General features: G+C 43.2%; 1 protein-coding gene across 5 annotated transcripts; it reads left to right on the forward strand.

Moving 5' to 3' along the window:
- Window positions 1-1424: 1424 nt before the first annotated feature.
- Window positions 1425-16312, forward strand: LOC116897086 (baculoviral IAP repeat-containing protein 1b-like). Of its 5 annotated transcripts, XM_032898720.1 has the most exons (9): window positions 1425-1673; window positions 2336-2393; window positions 4810-4947; window positions 5043-5808; window positions 7372-7471; window positions 11568-11649; window positions 12465-12516; window positions 15320-15439; window positions 16194-16312. In XM_032898720.1, the coding sequence occupies exons 4-9, from the start codon at window positions 5241-5243 to the stop codon at window positions 16295-16297; spliced, it is 1026 nt and encodes a 341-aa protein (XP_032754611.1). In that variant the 5' UTR covers window positions 1425-1673; window positions 2336-2393; window positions 4810-4947; window positions 5043-5240; the 3' UTR covers window positions 16298-16312. The 5 variants fall into 5 exon arrangements, with proteins under 5 accessions (XP_032754611.1, XP_032754613.1, XP_032754610.1 ...); XM_032898722.1 differs by lacking the exon at window positions 4810-4947; XM_032898719.1 differs by lacking the exon at window positions 1425-1673 and having other exon boundaries at window positions 2292-2393.
- The last annotated feature ends 4664 nt before the right edge of the window (window positions 16313-20976 follow it).

Raw genomic sequence — 20976 nt, forward strand, 5'->3', positions numbered from 1 at the left:
CGTCCCTTTTAGGGTCTCTGGAGATTCGTCCTATCTTGGTCAGGAATCAGGGTACCTTTCACAGCCCACTGCCTCATACTCAATCTCTTATTTTGATGATGATCTTAGTTGTTAATTTTATTACATCTGAAATCCTATAAAAACCAAGCAGCTGGGTATATCTGTAATGGATTTTCTTGATACACTTTAGGTGGGAAGAGCCACCCTAAGTCAGGGCTGTGTCTTTAAGCGTTAACCTATGTAAAAGAGAGGTATGGAAAGATGCTCTTGCTTTTTTCCTACTCCCCTCACTGTCACTGGAAAACCCATCTATCCTGTCGCTGAGGCTTCCTTCACTACTATTAGAACTTCTTTGGGATTCCAATGTAGACTGATGACCAGCTGAGGCATGCAGCCTTGTAGACTGAACCAGATTCTTGGCTTTTGTGAAAAGGGACAGTCATTGTTGAATTGGTTGAACTGGATTACAGCCTGTAAGCCACTAAATTTCCTGTGTGTGTGTGTGTGTGTGTGTGTGTGTGTGTGTGTGTGTGTGTGTATGTGTGTATGTGTGTGTGTGTTTTCTATTCATAGATCTGAGATAGCTCCTGGACAGGTGCACATGCATGCAACTCACCAGGAACAGACAGTGGGTCGACAAAACTGCATGCTAGAGTGGTTTCTACTCTAGGGTGTATGACCTACCTCCCCAGCCATGAACTGTGCATGAGGATTACAAAGCCAGGAAATTCCCTTCGGTAGACTGGCCTCAAATGTAATCACAATGAGGTTTGCCACCCCACAACCAGCATGCCAGTATTGCACAAGTGGAAATCCTTCGCCTAGGAACAGTGACATAGCTTGCAGAGACCCGTTCTGTATAAGATCACTGATGCCTCTCCACAACTTCCTGCAGCCTGCATAGCATCTTCTGGCACTACAAAGGCTATAAAATATAGTAAGAATGTTTCCTAGTGAGTTTGAAGCTCATTTCTTTATGCCCTGCAACAAAAATATTTATACACTCTTACTCAAGGGGCTTTGCAGCTGTCACTTCCTTTTTCTGGGAAGTTCTCCATTCTGTTCTCTAAAGTCAGAGTTCTCTAAAGGAATACAACTGATAGAATGTACCCATATAGATTTAGATATATAGATAAAGATAGATATGTAGTTGTGGATATATATCCAAATACACGGGATTTATGAGATTGGCTCACAGGATGGGGTCTGGGAAGTCTCACAGTGACTGTATGAGACATTGATCAATGATGTGTGAGACAGCCATTGTTAGAATGGCTAAGATTTGGTAGTTATTTAGTCTACGACACTGGCTGTCTCAGCAGCACCAGTGTGGCCCTAGACTCCTAGAAGTTTCCTGGAGAGCTGCTGGTCTTCAGTCTATATTTTAATCATGCAGAAGTTGGCTCTAATACTAATGAAGGGATGCCATAGCAACAGGATAGATGAAGTGTGTAGTTACCAACCAAGATTAGCCATGCCACAATCGTTTGAGAGTTCTGTAAAGGATCATGGGTTGAAATGGAATACCCAGTGTAGAATTATAGGAGTGGAACCTTTATTGTTTTCAGGGTGGGAGCTGTGTAAGCTGCTTAGAATAAATCATTAAGGTGAAGATCCAGTTGTATCCTGGTGACTTCCTAAGAGAGCAAAACCACCATGTTTAGAGATACATGGTAAGAAAAATAAGTTTAGAAAATGAAAAAGGAAAGATGACAGGCAGGAGAGGTTGGAGGGAGGTATTCAGATACAGATGTTAGTGGAGAATTCTGTGTCTGGGTTCATCCTGTGGTCTGAATGTGAAGTGTCCACACGGGCTGTTCATGGTTTGAGCATTTGGTTTCAAGCTGGTGGTCTACTGGGTAAGACCTTGAAACGTTTAAGAGGTGAAACATGCAAGGACCCCAGTAGCGGAAGCTGACAGAAGGATTGCAACCCCATAGGAAGGTGCCCTCAGGGACTAGAGGGCCAACCAAGGAATGTATCCTGGAGGGATCCATGGCTCTCTCCATAGGTAGCAGAGGATGGCCTTGTCTGACATCAATGGGAGGGGAGACCCTTGTTCCTGTGGAGGTTTGATGCCCCAGCATAGGGAGATGCTGGAGCAGTGGGGCAGGAGAGAGGTAAAAGGGAGGGGGGAGAGGGCAGATATGGGATGGGGGAGTTGTGGAGGGGTAACTGGGAAGAAGGATATCTTTTGAGATGTAAACGAATGGGTTGCTTAAGTTTAAAAAGGAGGTGGAGTATGTTGGAGGAAGTGGGCCCCTGGAGGCTTTATAGCCTGTGACACTGCCTCCTTGCTTTCTCTGCCTGTTTGCTGCTGATGCACTGTGACCAGCTGGTTTCCTGCTCCTGTCAAGCTTTCTGTGCCACCATGAAATACAGATCTTCAAACTGTAAGTCAGAATAAGCCTTCTTTTCTGTGAGCTGCTTTTGTCAGGGTATTTTATCCCAGCAACAGAAAAAATAACAACAGGCTGTGCTAGCAAAACTGAAAATAACTAAGCAAAGCCTTAGGCTGTCAGGTCTGGGCGGGCTCCTTCAGTACTGGGAAGGAGCAGGAAGCTAGAGTTGGGGAACTGTGTCTCTAGATAAGGGCATGACCTTTGTCTCATAATTGCTAAGGAGACTGTAAGTGTGTGTATGTGGGGGATGGTGGGAGGGATCAGGGGACCTGTGTAAAAATAACTAGTCATAGAGCTGAGCAGCCTGAGGACTGATAGATTTCTAGGAGATTTTATACAGAAGTGAGAAGAGCTCATTACTATGTGGCATCAAATGTGTCACTGCTGTCACCTCCTCTAGGTGTCAGATGAAAGACTGATCTAAAGAGTGAGTTCCAGGACAGCCAAGGCCACACAGTGAATTTCTGTTTCAAAAAACTCAGAACAACAACAACAACAAACAACAAAACACAAGTAAACAAAACTAAAAACAGACCTACACTGCTGGCTGGGGGTGTGGTTCAGTGGCTGGCTCCTGCTTAGCGTACAGAAGACCTTGAGCTCATTCCTAGCAGCACACACAGCCAAAACTCATTACATTACAGAAATTTGTCAATTGTTCCATGTAACTTGTAGCCAAGAGGAAAATATTTCATATATTTTATAGTAGCCATTTCAACAACTACTATAGTCGGAAGAACAGGGAATGGGGTGAAGAACGAGGTTCCAGAGACTAACATGACAGGTGGAAGACTGGAGCCCTTTCCCTACCTGGGCTTCACTCGACCAAGGGAGCTCAAGAAGACCCAGCTTTGTAAGAACATGGGGTGGCATGCACTGTGTAATATCATATAAAATGGTGTGCATAGCCATTTCCGTCCTCTCTTAGAACCAGGTCATAGTCCAGGCATGATCCTGAGCTCATTAATAACTCTCCTTTAATAGATGTCTCCACCCTGCCACTATCCACCTGCTCTGTACAACCCATTGTAAAACGTTGTAAGAACCCGTGAACCCCAGAGTCTACTTCCCAGACTCAGCTCTGGGCCTGAAGCAGGGGCATCTAGAGTTCACACGAAGCATTAAGCCTGGAAAGTGAACACAATAAAGATAATGTTTTTAAGGAGCCAGAGAGATGGCTTTGCAGTTGGGTCTACCCTTGCAAAGGAATCCATTTTGGCTCAGGGCCTGGAGGCCAGCCTATTCACAACCACCCATAACTGCAGCTCCTGGGCATCCAACACCTTTCCTACAATATATACACCCACACACAGAGTTGAAAATAATATCTTTGGTTGGTGGAGAGATGGTTCAGTGATTAAGAGCACTGGCTGCTCTTCCCGGAAGTCCTGCATTGAATTCCCAGCAACCATATAGCAACTCACAACTGTAATGGGATCCGAAGCCCTCTCCTGGTGTGTCTGAAGGCAGCAACAGTGTACTCATATAAATAAAAGAGTAAATAAATGAAAAAAATAAAGTCTTCAAGAATAATTTTTAACTGAATGATATTGTCAGATTGTCAATATAAGGGTACACAATTTTGTATGTTTTTTCTTTAACACACATGGTGAGCATCTACCATATTCTACATTGTCTCCATAATTCACACTTGGAATTGGGCACGATGACACATGCCCGTAAACATCCTAGCATCCAAGAGGCTGAGATGCTGGGTTGGATTGTTCCCAGTTCTCGGACTCCTATGATGGAATTGGAGTTGGAGTTGGAATTGGAAAGAGAGGCTCACAGATTTTTTGCAAAAAAACAAAGCAACCTTCACTGGAAGGAAACAATGGTACAAACTCACCTTCAGGTCGATAGCCAACAATGTGAGTGAGAGTGTTCATGGGACTAATTATCATTTGGTGGTTGCGTTTCTGGGGCTCAGGAAAAGGGAAGGTTGGGCACCAGGTAAGGACCCTCTGTTCCCATGGACAGGTGTGAGCTTTGTCAGTCCCTGCTCATGATGCATGTCACTTCCCAGAATGCATATGATTTTAACTGTATATGTGCATATGGAAATGGGGAATAAGGCTTTGTAAAGATGCCCTCCTGCATACGTACCCCAAACCATTTCAGGCCAGATTAGACTTTCTAATGCTCCTATCCCAGTATTTTGGGAATACACTTGAGTACAGACTGTCTAAGTTTAATTGTTGCTAGGAGCAGGGAGACCTATAGTATTGTTCAGAGATGATACTGTATATGAGACGCATGTAGCCCAATGCATGCTGGCTTCTGACAAACACAAGGAGGAGTGTATGCAGGTGAAGGACCTAGGATACCAAGTACATTGTTACAAAACCAAATAGAGTCCCAGACTACATACTCTACTATGGTTATGAGCTTCAACCTTAAATTCTAGGCTAGAATGGGCTACATGCAAGATGCTAAAATAAGCACTCAATCAGGATAAAGGACACTTGCAAGATTTCGTGGATGGATTCAGGACCCTGTGACTCACTGCCAGGCCTTGAGGCCCAGCTCACTGCTTGACACACAGGTAGGTGCTTAGCAAACATTTTCTGATTAAGTAAGTGAATATTGATGTTTCATAGTTAATAGTTTCTTAAGCAACTTCTTTCTGTCTTTTACAAGTGAATGTCAGAGGTCGATATACAAGATTATTTGTCTCCAACCTACCCTGAAAGACCTGGGCAACAAACTGAAGACATCAGGCTTGGGGAAGCCTCTTTACCCACTGAGCCATCTTTCTGGCCTGAGACACAGTTCTTTACATATAATAACAAAAACACTGCAAACACCAGCCCTCTGCTTTCCTTTCCCATTTAGAAAATGGCAGCCCAGGGAGAAGCCTTTGAGGAGAGAATTTGTGAGTTTGATGATGACTCGGTCTCTGAGTTCTCTACTCTTCTCCGAGTGGATGCACTTCAAGTCTTCAAGAGACAACAAGAAGAAGACCATAAAACACGAATGAAAATGAAGAAAGGTTTTAATGCACAGATGCGCAGTGAAGCCAAACGACTGAAGACTTTTGTGACCTATGATGCGTTCAGATCGTGGACCCCACAGGAGATGGCAGCTGCTGGGTTTTACTACACGGGTGTGAAACATGGGGTTCAGTGCTTCTGCTGTAGCTTAATCCTTTTTGCCACCAGACTGAGGAAAGTTCCCATAGAAGTTCACCGGAAATTACGTCCAGTATGTGAGTTCCTTTCTGGCAAAGATGTTGGTAACATTGGCAAGTACGACATACGGGTGAAGAGTCCAGAGACGCTGCCGAGAGGTGGCAAAGCAAGGTACCATGAGGAGGAGGCCAGACTGGAGTCCTTTGAGGACTGGCCGTTTTATGCCCATGGGACATCACCACGTGTGCTCTCAGCAGCTGGCTTTGTCTTCACAGGTAAGAGGATTCCGTTTTGTTAGGTGTTTCTGTGAAATATAAAGTATAGTTTTTTTTAAAAATATGTATTTGTGTGTGTTTGTGGGGATTGTTGCACTATGAGATCAGGTATCCATGGAGTCTAGAAAAGAATGTCAGGTCCCCTGGAACAGGGATTACAAGTGGTTGTCAACTGCCTGAGGTGGGTCCTGGGACCAAATTCCAGTCCACTCCTATTGTCCTCTTAACCACTGAGTCATCTCTCCATCCTCTTTGTTTTTCTTCCCCTTCCTCCTCCTCTTCCTCCTCTTCTCCTTCCTCCTCTTCTCCTTCCTCCTCTTCCTTCTCTTCCCCTTCTTCCTTTTCCTCCTCTTTCCCCCTCTTCCATCCCACTCTTCCTCCTCTTCTATTGTTACTACTTCTTGTTAAACATTCCTTATTTGTTAACTGTGCTATGTTAGATATGAGTTCTAGTTTATTAAACATCAACTTTAATAATTTTATTTCCAACTTTAATTTACTTTTAGTGTAGCTTTATTAGTTTGCAAATATGTATCAAATTAAAGGTTTTCTATAAATGTGTACCTTAGAAAGTATTGACTGCAAGATGTAGCTCATCACTGGAGGGTTAATGTTTAGCATGTGAAAGGCCATTGGTTTAGTTCCAGCACTAGAAAACACATATAAAAAGAATCCAGGAAATGAGCTCGGGTCCTAAGGTCCTGAACATGGACCATGAGATAGCTCGATTCCACTGTCTTCTGGTTTCAATAACATTGCTACTCATATATTTCATTGACTAACTTAACTTCTATAGTTTTTTTTTTTTCCGGAGCTGGGGACTGAACCCAGGGCCTTGCGCTTGCTGGGCAAGCGCTCTACCACTGAGCTAAATCCCCAACCACTACTTCTGTAGTTTTGAAAGGATTTTTTTCTTTTACTTGTTTAGCTCCCATCCATGAGGCAAGTGCCTTGAGAATCCTACACTTTGAAATCCCTCGGCCACACACAGGTGTTAGAGCAGATGTGAATGACAATCACAACAGCCATGCATGGTTGAGCACTAATTCTAACTCAACCAGTTTGCTGTTTCTCCACATTTTGTAGTTGAGTTCATTGAGGCTCAAAGAATTGTGTCTCCATTTTTATAGAAATGACATGGCCAAGGCAATGCCAGCTAGTTTTAGTTTTTGCTTTTCCATTACTTTGGTTCTTTTTTTTTTTTTTTTTTTTTCGGAGCTGGGGACCCGATCCCAGGGCCTTGTGCTTCCTAGGCAAGTGCTCTACCACTGAGCTAAATCCCCAACCCGCTTTTCCATTACTTTGGTCCTGAAAGCTATGAGCTACCTCTATCAGAGAGAAGATAGCATGTTGAGGGTTGTGTATGTGGAGGATGGCCATGGCTGGGGAATTGAGGTTTAGAGCTCAGAAGGAGGTCATTTAGGGCAGTGGGATTGTGGACAGGGCTCAGCCAGAGAGGTCATGGAAGATCAGGTATGCTGCAGTGTTCTGATACGGTATGACCAGGTCCAATACACAGCTGGTACCACTGCTGGCCATTCAAACATGTTTCTGCCTCTGTAGGTAAAAGGGACACTGTGCAGTGTTTCTCCTGTGGCGGATGCTTGGGAAACTGGGAAGAAGGAGATGATCCCTGGAAGGAGCATGCCAAGTGGTTCCCCAAGTATGTGGATAAGTATTTTAGTTTTTACAAAGCAAAATAAAGCTAGAGGCAAAAGAGTCACATTGTAGGAGTATTCCCTTGAGTTCTGATCTTTCTCTTTTCCAATATGGGATCACCTCAGAACTTTTCAAGTAAGGAAAGTCTGGTCACATAGTGAAAAGTTTGAATCACATGATCTTAAATGGTTTTTTATGCTAATTTTTGCTTCATTATCTTTTCATTTTTTATATTTTGTGTGTAGTATGTCAGTGTATGTAGAGTATGCTTATATGGATGGTATGTTGGCATGTAGTGTATGTTTCTGCATTCCTGTGGAAGTCACAGGTTGACATACCTCATCAAGCTTCATCTTTTATATTGAGACAGGCCCATGGGATCCATCCGTCTCTATTCCTCCAGGATTACAATTAAGGACATAGTGGACTGCTTTTACATGGGCAACACAAATTCAAGTTCAGGTCCTTATGTGGTGAGGTATTTTATGTACTTTCAGAGGCCTGATTGGTATCTAGGAACTGAGGATAGCAGTGAGGTGTGGAGTGGAGAGTTTGGGGGCAAAAGCTGCCTTTTGGCTGTTTAACTCTCTCTTGCTATTCTGAGGCCAAAGGCTAATGGCTTCTAGAAATTAACTCCTGGTGATAGCAGCAGGGGATTAAGAAAAAAAACCTTGGGCTTTTTTTTCCCATGTGAAGAGGTTTATTGAAATGACAAAGTAGAGGGATGAAAGAGAGAAGAAGAGAAGTGGAAGAGTAGGAGAGGAAAGTAGTAGAGGCTGACTGTGAACAGGTAGAGAGAAGTGGGGAGGAACAACTTGTGGTCTTTACTCTTTGACTTTGGGGGCTTTTGCTGGTCAGGTGAGAGGCTCAGAGTTTGTTAACTCTTCATGAGCCAGAGAGAAAAGAAAAGGAAAGGAAAGGAAAGGAAAGGAAAGGAAAGGAAAGGAAAGGAAATAGAAAAGAAAGTCAGATGCACACACAGGCACATGCACAGTGAATGAAGCAGAAAAGGGTGACACGATCACTTTATTGTTGTTCTTGGTTTTTATACTTTCTCAAAAAATTACCTAAGTGTCATTGTTTGGTAGAACCATTACAGAAGGATAATTGATTTCATGGTTTTCTAAACACTTTTATATTCCATAAGTTCATAGTAAGCTTAAAGTAATGATTTATGTCATAGGTCAATACATTTTAAAGAGTTACAGTAGAATTGTTTACATGTCTTTCTATTAGGACTAGAGACCCGAGGAGGGGGCGAAAGAATGGAGGAGAGGAGGCACAAAGAAGGAGAGCAAGTCGTTTGTCTGATCAAGCTCTCAAACTTTATTTCAGGGCAGTGGCTTATAAAGACAAGCAAGCAGGAAGGCTACACAGGGCCTAAGGCCAATTCATCACTGTCACCACCCTCCCATTGTTCTTTCTGTTCCTGTGACCATAAACCTCAAGTTGCAGGTGTACTGATAGAACAGATAACTGGCTAGGTTTCCCAGAAACAGAGGGTGTATAAGTGGGTCTGAAACATTCCTGAGAACATTCCTGAGACTGAGGGTGTAAAAGTGGGTTTGGCTCCTGGCAGACTAGTACCTGACTGAACATCCCTTATCTATTTTCTAGCTCCATAAATTCAATATAAGTTTAAAGCAATAGTTTTTGTCATAAGTTAGCATGTCTTTGTCAAGAGAAAAGTCATCTATCTTGTGTCATCGTTTTGAATTCTTGGATAGATAAGCTAGTCAATCATTTATTTTCTGTCCTTGTGCCTACAATAAATTGTCCCTTCTCAGTTTATTACCTTTAGTTCCCAGAGAGTGGCCTCATTCCTGACCAAAAAAGAATGTTTTCCTTGATTGTAAACTTGTTTCAAGCCTGTTTTCCTGTGACACATGAAACTTCACAGAGCCCTATTTGCAGCTTTTATTCTATAGGGGGCTAGGGATCACTTGTATAGATTTAGGAGTTCTATAAAATCACATCAAGAATTACAAAAGAATCAGTTTTTCTGAAATCATTGATTTGTTCAAACAGTGTTGCCACATGAAAGTACATCTTCATATTGATTCTACAGGAGATCTGTACAACAGAGTAGGTAAATACCCAGGAAATCATTAATCAATGTAATAGTGGCAGGAAAGGCAAGCATATCTGCAGCGAGAAGCAACCCTGGGATGGAGTCTCTGGGGACCTTGCCTCTCAGACCACACCCATCACAGTCATGCAAAACGGTGGGCCATCTCCAGAAAACTCACTTGCCTGCTATAGCCTTTTCTAGATGGGTTCTGTCACCTATTGAGCCATCTCCCCAGACCCACATTTTTGTTTTTAGTAATTGGGGTGGTGGGTTATGCGCCTGTTAGTGCTGGTACCCTTGGAAGACAGAGGTATTCTCCTCCTCCTTAGAGCTACAGCTACTGTGGCTGCCCAAAGTAGGTGTTGGGCAGTGACCTTAAGTACATTCCCCCAGGCCCTCCTAAGAGTTATTAAATGTTGTTTGTTGTCCCAAATACTACAATTTGCCTTGTCAAGCAGTAGTTTCATGACTTAACCCTAACTTTAAAATATTTCAAGTGGGAGAGATATGCACGAAATAAAATGGTTGCTGCATAAAATGGCACACGACTTTAATCCCAATGTTAGGAAGATAGACACTGGAGAAGTGGGAGTTCAAGGTCATCTTCTGATTGAAAACAACAACAACAAATGACAAGAGGGCCAGGTCCTAGGTCACCTCACACTAGTGCGGCAGGAAGCAAACAAGTGTGTTGTATTTTGGACATTCAGAATTTGTGTTATTGCTGCTTAGAACAATTTTACTTAATTTTAACAATGCGTTTAGTAGTGTGGTTTTTATGCCTGTGGTTTTTGTTTCTGCCACATAATATTCATTCCTCTAAGTAGTTTTCAAACTTTCATTATGGAAATTACACAGAAAACAGAGGAAGTGTAATACACACTTCTCCAAATCTGGCCTTACCATATTTCAACTACCTCTTTCCCACCATCCCTGTGGAACAGTAATGACTGGGTTATAGCAAAGCAAATTCCAGCTAACGCATGGTTCCACTTGTCATTCCTTTAATGTATAGCTTTAAATCATGACTTTAAAAAGAAAGCCACGGTATTGTTATGCATCCTAAAAGAGAAGAGCATTGATGTCTAATACCGTTGAAGTTCATAGCTGATACTCAGATGCCTTTCTTCTTCCACCTCTTGTTTTTACATTGATTTAGAGAGAGAGTGTGTGTGTGTTCCATCCCCTACTTGCTGTGAATCAACCTCATATTTTCTTCAAGAAAACGACAGCAGGGCATAGTATTACATGCCTATAGTACAGGCTACTGTAGAAACAGAGGTGGGAGGATTGCTTGAGGTGAAGACTTTGACAACACCATCACAACACAGAAAGACCCTGTCTCGAAATAAGAATTAAAATAATAAGAAGGTTTGTACTGCTTTGCTCTCTGTTGTTGTGCAAAACACCGTACCCGAAAGCAATCTGAGGAGGAAAGGGCTGGTTTCCCTTGCACAGATTACAGTCTAACACCAAGCGATGTCAGGGTAGGAACATAAGCAAGAACAAACAGAAACTGTGCAGGGACACTGCCTGTTGCCTTGCTCTCAGGCTTGGGTCCAGCTATCTCTTTTATGCCTTCCAAGACAACCTTCCCAGCAGCAGTACTGCCCGAAGTGGACTGGGATCACCCACAAAAGTCACTAATCAAGGAAACTCGACACAGACTCACCTACAAGCCAATCTGATGGAGGCATTTTCTCTGATGGGGCTCCCTCTTCCAAGATAACTCAAGCTTGTGTCAAATTGACAAAAAGTACCTAGCCAACACGAGGTCTGATGTATAAGTAATGACGTGTTTTATCATTAATATATTTTAAAGTTTTGTAACAGCATGATATTAATCCTTACAAGTAAAACTTCAGGGAAATTTGACAGTTTTATTGAAGTACAAAATTCAACAATTTGATGGTTTTTTAGCGAACATTTATTGCTATATAGATAATCTTATTGCAATATTGGGGTGCTTTTCATCAATATTGATGTCGTTGATATTGGGAGTAAACTTTAACCATATTTTTAATCCTAGATGTGAATTTCTTCAAAGCAAGAAGTCCGCAGAGGAAATTGCCAAGTACATACAAACCTACGAGGGATTTCTTCATGTAACGGTAATCGAAAACACACCACCATTTCCAGCAGTGTATGTTCTGAGTAATTTCTGAACTGTCAGGGTGAGGGTTTCTGTTTTCTTTTCTGATGGATTCTGTGCCTTTCTCCCTTTCTCTTCTCATTCTCCTGCCTCTTGTCTGCAGAGAGGAAAACAGAAATCCTGCTGCCTTGCTAAGCTGGAGCCGCTTAGACTTGGTTTTCCAAGCTGGCTGTGGGTGGCTTCTGCTTCTGCCTGAGGCCACTCCCTAGCATCCTTCTGCTGCCTCCACGTGGATGACAGACTCAGTCCTCTGTGGTGCCTGGCAGAGGCAGGGCCCTCAGAGCTGCCTCCTGCAGCTGGGTATTTAGACTCAAACCAGCGAGGATCTCCTCCTAGTGGTGGGCACTGGGAAATCCACCCGAACTGAAGCCAAGGGAGACTGTTCTGGCTGACTGACTCAGACAGCATGGGTTGAGAGCCTGGGGCAGTTCTCTCAGAGGGAGAGTTGCTCAACTGGAGAGGCCCTTCTGAGGTGAGGCCTTCCTGAGTCTCAGTTCCTCATGAGTCACATACATCTGTGTGTGACTGCAGTTCTGTTGTTGAGCTGTCTGGTAAGAGTGGCCCTGAGAAAGTTTCCATTTCACTGATGTTTGGAACTGCGTAAACATTCCCCGAGTCAGTAAAAATCAAACCAGAACGAAACAACTGCTTTGCCCAAATTCGGCTGCTCTAATGAAACACTTGGCCTCAGTGGAGGAAGTTCTTTAGTTGCAGCTTACAAATGGATGCATAATTTAAAAGTCCATCAGTCGGTAACCAAATTTCTTTCCTCAGGGAGAACATTTTGTGAATTCCTGGGTCAGAAGAGAATTACCTGTAGTATCAGGTAAAAACCTCAGACTCATTCAAAACACTTTGCTTGTTCTCTCTCTCTCTCTCTCTCTCTCTCTCTCTCTCTCTCTCTCTCTCTCTCTCTGTCTGTGTGTGTGTGTGTGTGTGTGTGTGTGTGTGTGTGTGTGCATGTGCCATGTGTATACAGATTCTTTTGAAAGCAAGGCAAGAACATCAGGTATTTTGGAGGTGGAGTAACAGGCATTTGTGAACTGTCTGATGTGGATGCTGGGAACTGAACTCAGGAACTCTGAGAGACCGTTAGTGCTCTTAACCACTGAGCCATCTCTCCAGCCCTTCTTTAAAACTTATGTTCATTAGTGATTAGTGATTTCCCTATTATGGGATGACTTTGGTTTGTTTTTCTTCTTTATTTATGAGCGGGAGAGATGGTTCAGTGGTTAATGCACCTGCTGCTCTTGCAAAGGACTCAGGTTCAGTTCCCAGCATCCTCTGGCAATTGACAACTCTGCAAGTCTGGTTTTAGAGGGTCCAGTGTCTTCCTCTGACCTCTGTGGCCACTGCACACATGTGGTGCAGTCAAACATGTAGACCAAAATAAAGAAAAATTTAAAAGTAAATTAAAAAATATATACACTCAATTATTTACTTATTATTGTCTGTGTATGTCCATGGGTCCCACGTGTGAAGGTGCACAAGTCAGAGGACAGCTTCTAGGAGCTGGTTCTCTCCTTCTACCATGATGGCATTAATTAAGATGTTATTAGGTTTAGTGGCAAGCTTCTGTATCATGGAGTCCTTCATTGAAGTGGCTTACTTAGTTTTTAGTGCAGGTAAGCATAACTATGTAGTGTTGGTGCTGTAATGGATGCTACCCTTAAAACAACTAGATTTTTGGATAAAATGTTTTGGAAGCAGTTTTTTAGGGTCTCTCCTGTCCCAGGTTGGCCTCGAACTCAAACGAGCCTTGAACTTGTGGCCCTCCTGCTGAGTGCTGAAGTGGAGCTTCTCAGGTGCTGAGGATGGAACCAAGACGATTAGGAGAGCAAGTTACCCATTGACCTACATCCCCAACCCCCAAAGCATCCTCAAATGGCTTGCTGCATTGTTAAGAAACTGGGGGATGTTCACAACCAAATGAGGTGACAGAGCTGAGGACATTACTTGTTTGCTTAGAATAGGCCTGGTCCTCTGGTCCATTCCAGCACCCATGGAAAACAAAACCTAGTGTTAGGAATTTAGGTCAGTAGAGCAACTACATAGCAAGTAGGACAGGCTCCTAGTTCAGGCTGAGCAGAGTCAGGGACCTGGGGACAAGGGAGAGTGGACAGGAAGAAAGCGATCATATTACAGTAAGTAGTCTGTGGTTGACTGGGTAGGATTGTTCACCCCTGTAATTGCTGCTCTTGGAAGGAGGCGCTTATGGCCAGACTGGACTATGATATTGGGTTAGAGGCCAGTATAGGCTGCAGGAGGTTAGTGCCAGTTCCAGTGTCCATGCCTGCAATCCCAGCACTAAGGGAGCTGATTTGAAAATATCATAAGTAGAAGGATAGCTTTCTAACCTAGCAAATCATCATGGCCCCCACCCCCAATAAACTTGGGGTTGAAGGGACGTCTCAGATGTTAAGAGCATCAGTTGTTCATGCAGAGGACTTAAGTGCCTTTCAACATGTCTACATAGTAGCAGCTTACAATAATCCGCAACTCCATCTCTAGTGGATCTGACCTCCTCTCTGGCCATCTGGTGTCACTGTTGCGCATTTGTGATCCCAGGCTGGGGAGACAGAGGCATGGTTTCTGGGATTTCACATCCTAGCTGCCCTCCCTAACAACCAGGGAGAAACAGTGAAGGGTGTCCTCTGACTTCCGCAGGCATGAGTCCATATATGCACATGTGCCTTCATACACTTGAACACACACAGAACTTTAAGTCCTAAGACAGATTTCTGAGATAGGTGAAGAGATCAGGTAAAGAAGGAAACCAAAGAAAGTCTGAAGTGCCAGCCTGCTCCAAACAGAGAACACCCTGTGAGCACTAAGGAAAACTGTAGAACCTATTCCCTGTGGCCATGTGGCTTAATAGAGGTCAAACCTCAAAGAAAACATAGGTTTCTAGACTGTGAAAATCTTTTTGTTGTTAATTAAATTACTGTGTAGTATTCTCTATGTCAAAGAAATACTTAAAGCAAGAGGAAAACAACCCTCATCTAGGGTTAAGTGTGAATACAAACAAGGTTTCAACTTGAGAAACTTGGGAGACCAAGGCAAGGACAATGTAATTTCAAGTCCTCATAGCATGGAAAATGCAAGAACCAGTATCCAGAAGCCAGGATGAGGTAGAATGTCTAATGGAGATCCCCTCCCCCCACAGTCTGGTCATCTCAAAATGTGAGCCATCAAAATGATTGTTGTAAGGGAGCCACAGGGGAAATGACCTCAGTCTGGAAACAGGAATTGCCTCTCTATTTTGCTGTATCCTGATGCTACACGGTCAGTGGACAGTCTTAAGTTACATTTTAACACATTGATCATACACAGATATGAATAGAATGAATGGAGCACCCCAAACTTTGTTGCTCTGCTCCCGGAGTTCTAACAGGGTAGCTCTTGTATCTTTTCCTCCTTCCTGCTCTTCTAACCACTCACAGTTTTGACCCCAGCATGGATCATCAGATCCATCCACCCACACCAGACACACAAACACTCACATGTGCACCCCACACACACACAGACACACAATCACAGATATACACATGTGCACACACAGAGACTCGCTTGCATATGCACACATCCTATCAAAGCCTGCTTGTCTCACCTCCATCTTTTTATCCAAGCTTATAGCAATGACAGTGTCTTTGCTAATGAAGGACTAAGAATGGACACGTTTAAGGACTGGCCCCATGAATCACCTATGGCTGTTGAAGCTCTGGTCAAAGCAGGTCTTTTCTACACAGGTGAGTCAGGTTTCCTTCTTGTGTGTGTGTGTGTGTCTGTGTGTGTGTGTGTGTGTGTGTGTTTGCCTGCATGTAAGTACACATGCCTCATGCCTGCATGATGTCCTCAGAGTTCAGAGAGGGTGCTGGATCCGGGGACTGGGGTTGCAATTGTCTGTGAGCCATCATGGGGTGCTGGGACCAAACTGGACTCCTTTGCAAGAGCAGCCACTGCTCTCATGCTGAGCATCTCTTTAGTGTCAGTATTTAGTGTGGACCAAATATTCAAATCCTGGTACATATTTCTGTATTCTTCACCATTTGACATAGATCTCTTTGGGGCCCATAAGACCTTCAGTTTCCCAAAGCTCCCTAGTGTTCAGCCTCTGAACCTGGGGATTCTGCATCCACTTCATCCAACAGACATATTCCACTGGTACAGATGATCTTTTTACCACATGGTCTTAACAAGTGACTCCTCTTGCCAGTCTTCTTCAATCTCATGGGTTACGGGCTTCTATTTCTAGTTAAATATTGCTGGCAATGATGTGAGGAGACACAAGTAGTTCTTCACAATCCAGCTTGCATGGAGACTCATAAATTTGTTCTTCTGTCCCACCCCAGCTAGAATACATTCTTTTTGATTTACTCATTAAGCAATTGCATGTTGGTTGCCTGTGACTGTGAATGCCCAGTAAATCTAAACATCTGGAGTTGTCTTGTGAGTTGGTGAACAGGTGTATGTGCTGTAGAACTGACCCCATTCCTTTTCTAGGCAAAAAGGACATCGTCCGGTGTTTCTCCTGTGGAGGATGCATGGAGAAATGGAAGGAAGGTGATGACCCAATAGAAGATCACACCAAGTTTTTTCCCAAGTGAGCAAAATGACTTCTCCTGACTATGAAGTGCTTCCACTGTTATTCCCTCACTGTCCATGTCTTACCTGTGTGTGGTTTCTGCCTACTCTTGTGTTCTTGCTGTGAAAGACACATCATTATGTCTTCATCCCTTGTCTCCCATGACCCATTCCCTGTCCAGCTTTTTTCTCTTCATAGTTACATCTTGGTTTGGGTTGGGTCAATATACAGTCTTTAAAGACAGGGTCTCTCTATGTCCCAGACTATTACAGAAATGCTATCCTGCCCAGGTAGGACTCGAACCCATGACCATCCTGCCTCATCCACCCACGTGCTGGCATTGCAGAGGGCTGCTACCATATCTGGAAATTCCATGCCTTTCTGATTGTGTTTTATTACAAACTAGTCTTCCTCTTCTCCGCCTTCTGGAATCCTTTAGTGTTTTCTATTTCTCCTGTCTGAGACATCCCAAGTGGTTTTCTTTTTCCATCGGTGGGGATGGATACAATGACTTGGGCACTCTAGGCAATCCCTTACTATTGAGTTACTCTCACCCCCTTTTCTGCCCATCTTCAAGGTTATTTTCATTTCTCTTCCACACACGTGTTCAGCTGCAGAATGAAATTTGTTGTTTTTACTTAGTAATTAGAATCTTCAAAGACAATATCACTGTATGTAGCTTGAAAATTGGGTATTTCTGGACACAGTGGTCTACACATGAAATCCTAGCTCTCTGAAACATGAAGGAAGAAATCCAGTTTTCTTTTATATTAAATGCTTTAATATGAATCATCCCAAATCAATTTATTTTAAAGCCCAGCACTTGTCACTGAGGAACAAGTCTTTTGCCCTGGTTTTCCTTAGAAGGCATGAAAGTCTGCAACTTGGTGTTTACAGTCTCTGTTGAGCTCTACAGTTGTGTTCTGTGTGCATCCAATGCTTACCTAAAGTTGATGGAAGCTGATGAAGTCTAATTACTGAACTTTAAAACTAAAGTTTTAAATAATTATCTGACCTTGAGGTGGAATGGCAATAATATCCCAAATCCTTAAAATATTCTTATAAAAGTGTTTTATTATTATACATTAACAATATATAATAGTGATATTATCATATATATACATTGTGACAAATATATATTTATATAACAGTGTATAACAACTATATGTTCACTATCATCTTCCTATTAGCCTCTCTTATCTCCCTCTGAACACCTTAATCCCCTCCCTTCTAAAATCACCTGTTGCAGACCAGTCCAGTTCTACATAGCAAGGCTTATTCTCCACTTAAATAAGTAAGTAGAATATTACCATGTAACTTTGATGATGGTTGCCAGCAGTGGTTGTATTTAACACTTGGTCTAAAATCTATCAACGGAAATTTGTTTGAGTTACAAACCAGCACGTTGTTATGAGTAACTAATATATTTACATATCTGGTTTAAAGGATAATAACAATAAAGGGGCCTATGAGCTAAGCACTGTCAGGAAATAAATGTCCCTCAATGCTTTAGAAGATCCCTATGGACATCACCAGGTCATAGTCGATGCTGGTCCTCATCCAGGGGTAAATATGGTCATGATTTACACACACACACAGACACACACACACACACACACACACACACACAGAAACACATACACATAGACACAGGTAGACACACAGATACAGAGAGAGACACACAAACACATAGACAAACACACAGATGCATACATACAGACAGAGATACACAGTCACAGTCATACACACACATTCACCTTTAGCTTTGCCTGCTCTTTTGTTATTTATCCCATTTTATTCTCTTTCTGCTGTGTGTGTGTGTGTGTGTGTGTGTGTGTGTGTGTGTGTGTGTATGAGAGAGACAAGATGTTACTATGTGTACAAAGTGAGTTCCAGGACAGCTAGGGTTACACAGAGAAACTTTGTTTCAAAAAAGAAAGAAAGAAAGAAAGGAAGGAAGGAAGAAAGAAAGAAAGAAAGAAAGAAAGAAAGAAAGAAAGAAAGGAAGAAAGTAAGAAAGAAAGAAAGGTGTTACTAAGTAACTGGTCTTGGTTTGCTCTATAGCTCAGATTTTACTTGAACTCACCTGCTCCTGTCTCAGTCTCATGAATACTAAAGCACAGGCATGTGCTATCATAACACCTGGCTTCCCTCCTCTTCTTGTCCGGTGAGGGGTGCTGAAAGAGGGGTCCTTGAGACACGGTCTCACATAACCCAGGATGGCCTCAAACTCAATGTTTAGGATGACCTTAATCACTTAATCCTACTGCCTTCCCCTCCCAAGTGCTGGATTCCAGGCTTGCTCCACCACGCCCAGGTTTTCTTTAGAGACAGCACAGCTAGTGACAGATCTCAGTCATGTTCCCCCTTCTGGGGAGAAGTTGGCCCGACCTTGTGTGCTCTGGTTCCAGTAACCACAGACAAGAGAGGCTATGAGTGTGATGGTCTTACTGTTCAGCAAGCAGTGTTTTAGAGCACTTCACCCCTCCTTCCCTGATTGCCAGGAGAGGGGTGGGAACGGGTGAGGGGCTGCCCCAGCAGTGATCAGGGTGGCCCACAGAGGAGATAAGGAGTCAGAGAAGGGGAAAGGGGAGTGAATCAGGTGAGGTGGTCGGGATTCTCCCAGCTCTGACTAGCAATCAGATTGTGTCTTTATACAGGTTTCACAGAACAAAGAAAGACTAGTGGTTATCCCACAAGTATAGACTGTGTGCTTGATTTTTCAATATGTATCTAGGGTTACACGTTTAGTCACAATTAGAAAATACAAACATAACAGATTTTGTCTTTTATTATCAGCCCTTTAAGTCCAGATTAAAAATCTAAAGCACTTCTCCTCCAGAGCAAACACATTTTAAAAATTTTTTTTTCTTTTTTTCGGAGCTGGGGACTGAACCCAGGGCCTTGCGCTTGCTAGGCAAGCGCTCTACCACTGAGCTAAATCCCCAACCCCTTAAAAATTTTTATTAGGTATATTTTTTACTTACATTTCAAATGTTACTCCCTTTCCCAGTTTCCTGTCCATAAGCCCCATTCCCTCTCCTCCCCCTCCCCTCCCCCATATGGGGGTTCCCCCCCATTCACCCCCCTAACCACCCTCCGACATTGCCCTGCACTGAGGGTCCAACCTTGGCAGGACCAAGGGCTTCCCCTTCCACTGGTGCCCCAACAAGGCTATTCTCTGCTACAAATGCAGTTGGAGCCCCAGGTCAGTCCATGTATAGTCTTCAGGTAGGGTTTAGTCCCTGGAAGCTCTGGTTGGTTGGTATCGTTGTTCTTATGGGGTTGCAAGCCCGACGTGAGGATGTTGTAGGATGGACGTTCTGCCCATGGGTAATACTGCCCGTGACCTTTCCTCCTCAGCAGACTGCAAAGCCTCTCCTAGAAATGGGAAAGGCAGGCAGCAGGGAGGAAGTCAGTTTCAGCTTGATCCCTCTTGGTCCCGAGAGCGACGTGCATTGTGTGTTCAGCCATAGAGCTGTGGTCCTGTCTTGTTTTGTGAGACAGGGTCTCTCACTAACCCTGGAGCTTCACTATCAGACTTGAATGGATCCCTAGGAAGCCCCTGGGATCTTCCCATCTCTCCCTTTCCAGCACTAAGATTAAAGTCACTGTGCCCATTGCCTAGCTTTTTACATAAGTTCTGGAAATTTAAACTCAGTTCTTCATGTTCATCCAGCAAACACTTGCCCAGTGTGCCATCTCCAAGCCCTGGATATGATAACTTAAATTTAATTTAATTGTGTGATATCTGGGTTTTTATACTTGACATAGATTCTATGTTGTTGGCACACTTGAATCTTGTGTTTGTTTGACACTCTGACCATATAACATATTATTCCTAATTAAATTATACGTTATGTAGATTGTTTAGGTAGTTTTTACTGTGTTTTGTTCTCTTTCCAAGAATGTATGGAGTTTTCTCAATATTGACTCAGAAAGTATTTTGACTTTGTTTTATTTGGGTAATGTGTGTTTGCATGTGCAAGTATGTGCAATGCGTGTACCCCATACAGGCCAAAGGGAAACAGAGAGGATCCTCTTCTTTAAGTCCCCATTTTGTTCCCTTGAGAAAGGATCTCTCCTGGAACCTGGAGCTGAGCAGGATTCAGCAGGCCCTAGTGATCTCCTTGTCTCTGCTCCCAAGTGTTGGTTGCTATTTTTAGTCTTTCAGCTCATCTTAGCTGGATCATGGACAGACAGTAACTCTGTTCTCACCCCAACACATTCCCCAAATATCCTTACCAATAGTTTACAAACCACATTGGTTACGTTATTGAAAGCCACAGACTGAATGTTCACACAGCGCAACACTGACAGAATCACTGCAAATGTCAGCTTTCTACTTCATTCTTGGCCCTGAACCTTCATGTTTTCTAAAGAGCTAATGAAAACACATAACTGCACAGAACCATTTTATGACTTTTCTCTCCTCTGCACAGCTGTGTGTTTCTTCAAACCCTGAAGGCCTCTGCAGAAGCGATTCCAGCCCCTCAGAGCCACTGTGCACGTCCAGAAGCCATGGTAATGACCTCTGCCCTCTTGTGACTCAGCAGCACGCAACCGTGTGGTCAGACACCGTTGTGAACAGCACTCGCCATCTGTGCATGTATGGTGCTTAAGGAAACTCTACAAGTATCTAAGAAGCACTCTAGAGTGACGTGTGCAGACAGGGGCTTCACAGTGAATGAGAGCTCCATG

This window comes from Rattus rattus, chromosome 3 (genome assembly GCF_011064425.1).
Source record: "Rattus rattus isolate New Zealand chromosome 3, Rrattus_CSIRO_v1, whole genome shotgun sequence".
Classification (NCBI taxonomy): Eukaryota; Metazoa; Chordata; class Mammalia; order Rodentia; family Muridae; genus Rattus; species Rattus rattus.

Excerpts from the sequence above, each read along its gene's own strand:
- LOC116897086 (XM_032898720.1), top strand. The coding sequence starts at position 5,241 with ATGGCAGCCCAGGGAGAAGCCTTTGAGGAGAGAATTTGTGAGTTTGAT. Across the intron at positions 5,809-7,371 it reads AGCTGGCTTTGTCTTCACAG|GTAAAAGGGACACTGTGCAG; the intron begins GTAAGAGGATTC and ends CTGCCTCTGTAG. Across the intron at positions 11,650-12,464 it reads AGGGATTTCTTCATGTAACG|GGAGAACATTTTGTGAATTC; the intron begins GTAATCGAAAAC and ends TTCTTTCCTCAG.